This window comes from Penaeus chinensis, chromosome 3, assembly GCF_019202785.1.
Source record: "Penaeus chinensis breed Huanghai No. 1 chromosome 3, ASM1920278v2, whole genome shotgun sequence".
In the NCBI taxonomy this organism is placed as follows: domain Eukaryota; kingdom Metazoa; phylum Arthropoda; class Malacostraca; order Decapoda; family Penaeidae; genus Penaeus; species Penaeus chinensis.
In genome coordinates, this window is record NC_061821.1 from 6,151,010 (window position 1) to 6,153,509 (window position 2,500).

The 2,500-nt window shown below is 39.0% G+C and overlaps 1 protein-coding gene across 4 annotated transcripts in view; it reads left to right on the forward strand.

Annotated features, from left to right (window-relative positions):
- LOC125043028 (sodium/glucose cotransporter 4-like) overlaps positions 1-2,500 on the forward strand; it is a 21,569-nt gene that overhangs the window by 7,067 nt on the left and 12,002 nt on the right. For 2 of the 4 annotated variants that reach the window (XM_047638983.1, XM_047638997.1), the window contains exons 5-6: positions 104-305; positions 2,190-2,413. In XM_047638983.1, the coding sequence (XP_047494939.1) occupies positions 104-305; positions 2,190-2,413 (426 nt within the window). The remainder of the gene's footprint in view (positions 1-103; positions 306-2,189; positions 2,414-2,500) is intronic. The other 2 variants (XM_047638990.1, XM_047639005.1) reach the window with 1 other exon arrangement.

Consider the following 2,500-nt stretch of genomic DNA (forward strand, 5'->3'; position numbering starts at 1 on the left):
GTTAAAAGAACCGAGGGTAAACTCTTATAATTCTCCCTGTTTATATGGACTCCCATTAACCCGCTCCACCCTTCCTCCCTTTCTCCCCCATTCTTTCTCGCAGGCCGACCTGTATGCGGGGGCACTCTTTATCCAAACAGCCCTGGATAAAGGAGACTCTACCGAATGGCTGTACCTCAGTATCCTTATCCTGCTGGCTATTGCGGCGCTGTTCACTATAACCGGGGGACTGACGGCGGTTATATGGACCGATTTTGTGCAGACTATTTTGATGATCATCGGCGCCTTCATATTGATGGGGATGTGTAAGTATATACTGGACGAGTGGTGTGTGAGTATGTGTGAGTGAGGGAGTGAGTGAGTATGAGAGAGATTTGGCATGTGTGAGTGAGTGAGTGAATCAGTGAGGGAGGGAGTGAGTGAGGGAGTGAGAGAGTTGGGGATTTGGTATGTGTGAGTGAGTGAGTGAATCAGTGAGGGAGGGAACGAGTGAGGGAGTGAGAGAGTGGGGGATTTGGTATGTGTGAGTGAGTGAGTGATTGAGAGAGTAAGTGAGTGAATGAGTGAATGAGTGAGTGAGTGAGCGAGTTAGAGAGTGAGGTAGTTAGTATGTGTGAGTGAGGGAGTGAGGGGATGAGTATGTGTGAGTATAAGAGTGAATGAGTCGATTATGAGTGAAGGAGTAAGTATGTTTGGGTGAGGGAATGATTGTGTGTGTGTGTGTGTGTGTGTGTGTGTGTGTGTGTGTGTGTGTGTGTGTGTGTGTGTGTGTGTGTGTGTGTGTGTGTGTGTGTGCGTCGTGTCTTATGTGCGTACGGGCACATTATCTAATCAGATTTACATGATTTCCCGAGTATTGCTCTATCATCAAGATAACATAGAAGTGAAATATTTGTTTTCTTGCGTGTGTAATCTGTAGTCTGAAAACTTCCTGGTAAAGTATAAAGAAGTTGCATAATATCAATGTTATCAAGTCAAGATAAAAATATGAGGTTAACGAGTTCCTTGTGCAATTGAATTAAGATGGCGCAGGTTTCAAAGACAATGTTTCCAACGTTAGACTCTGATGTGTGTGTGTGTGTGTGTGTGCGTGTGTGTGTGTGTGTGTGTGTGTGTGTGTGTGTGTGTTTGCGTATGTGTGTGTGTGTGTGTTTGCGTATGTGTGTGTGTGTTTGTGCGTGCGTGTGTGTGTGTGTGTTTGCGTATGTGTGTGTGTGTGTGTTTGTGTTTGTATATATGTGATTGTGTATGTGTGTATATAATGTGTGCAAGAGTGCGTGCACGTGTAAACATGTAATATAAATCTTTATGAATATACATATATTCACTCAAAGCATGCATGCAAAAGTGTGTTTATTGCAATACGACATAAGGAAGAGATTTAACTGCAATATGAACATGAATAATCTGAAAATGAATAATGAAACAAATATTTAAAGTCACTTTCAAACAACGTGCTTGTTTGTTTACCAGCTCACTTTGCTTATCAAAAACTGAATAGAAGAATTGTATATAATCTTTCTTCCGCATTTCAATCGTCATTGATAAGCCTGGCCGATATCAAGACAAAAAAAAAAAAAAGACAATTTCAGATACAGAAAATCAATAAAAATGGATAGAGATATATATTAAATATTTTTTGATAAGATTCAGAATTTCCAAACGTAATCAGGTATTATGTAACACTTAAGTGCTAAGTAACTATATCCCTGTCGGTTTCCTTAGTGATTTTTCTTATATATCTTGTTTTATTGTATTGTGTTATTTTATTGGTTATTGTGCTTTATATTTATACGAATTACTCTTTATTTTTGGCCACTTAATCTGAATATTTAATAATAAGTTAATTTATACAGTTAAGCTACATATTGCTGTGTAAATATAAATTATGTATATATGTGTGCATTTGCCTTACTAGATTATATGTTTTAAAAAATAAGATATACTAATCTCTAATCTTAATAATCTATAAAACAATCAATAAATAAAAACACGCATATCTAAATAAACCAAATAAATATGTACCAACAACAATTAAAAAAAAAAAAAAAAAAAAAAAAACGAATATATATACTCATATAAAAAGATAAACTCAAACTAAACTAATCTCTTAACCCCCCTTCTCCCCTTCCCCTACCCCTACCCCTACCCCGTCCCCCCCCGCCCCTTTAAATTAAAAAACAAAACAGCTTTTAACGCGGTCGGCGGCTACAATGCCCTAGTGACCGACTACTTCCACGCGATTCCGACGAACACAGTGTATTCGGGCGACAACCTGACGAACTGTGGCGAGCCTCCTGCCTACGCCATGGATTTGTTCCGGTCCATTGTGCCCGGGGAGTCGGATCTGCCTTGGACGGGCATGCTCTTCGGGGTCACCATCTCGGGCATTTGGTACTGGTGCACGGATCAGGTGATGCCTCGTTTCGGAAAACCGGTGTTACGGTTTTTTTTAATTTGTATTATTATTATTATTATTATTTTCTTTTTTTTTGCTTTT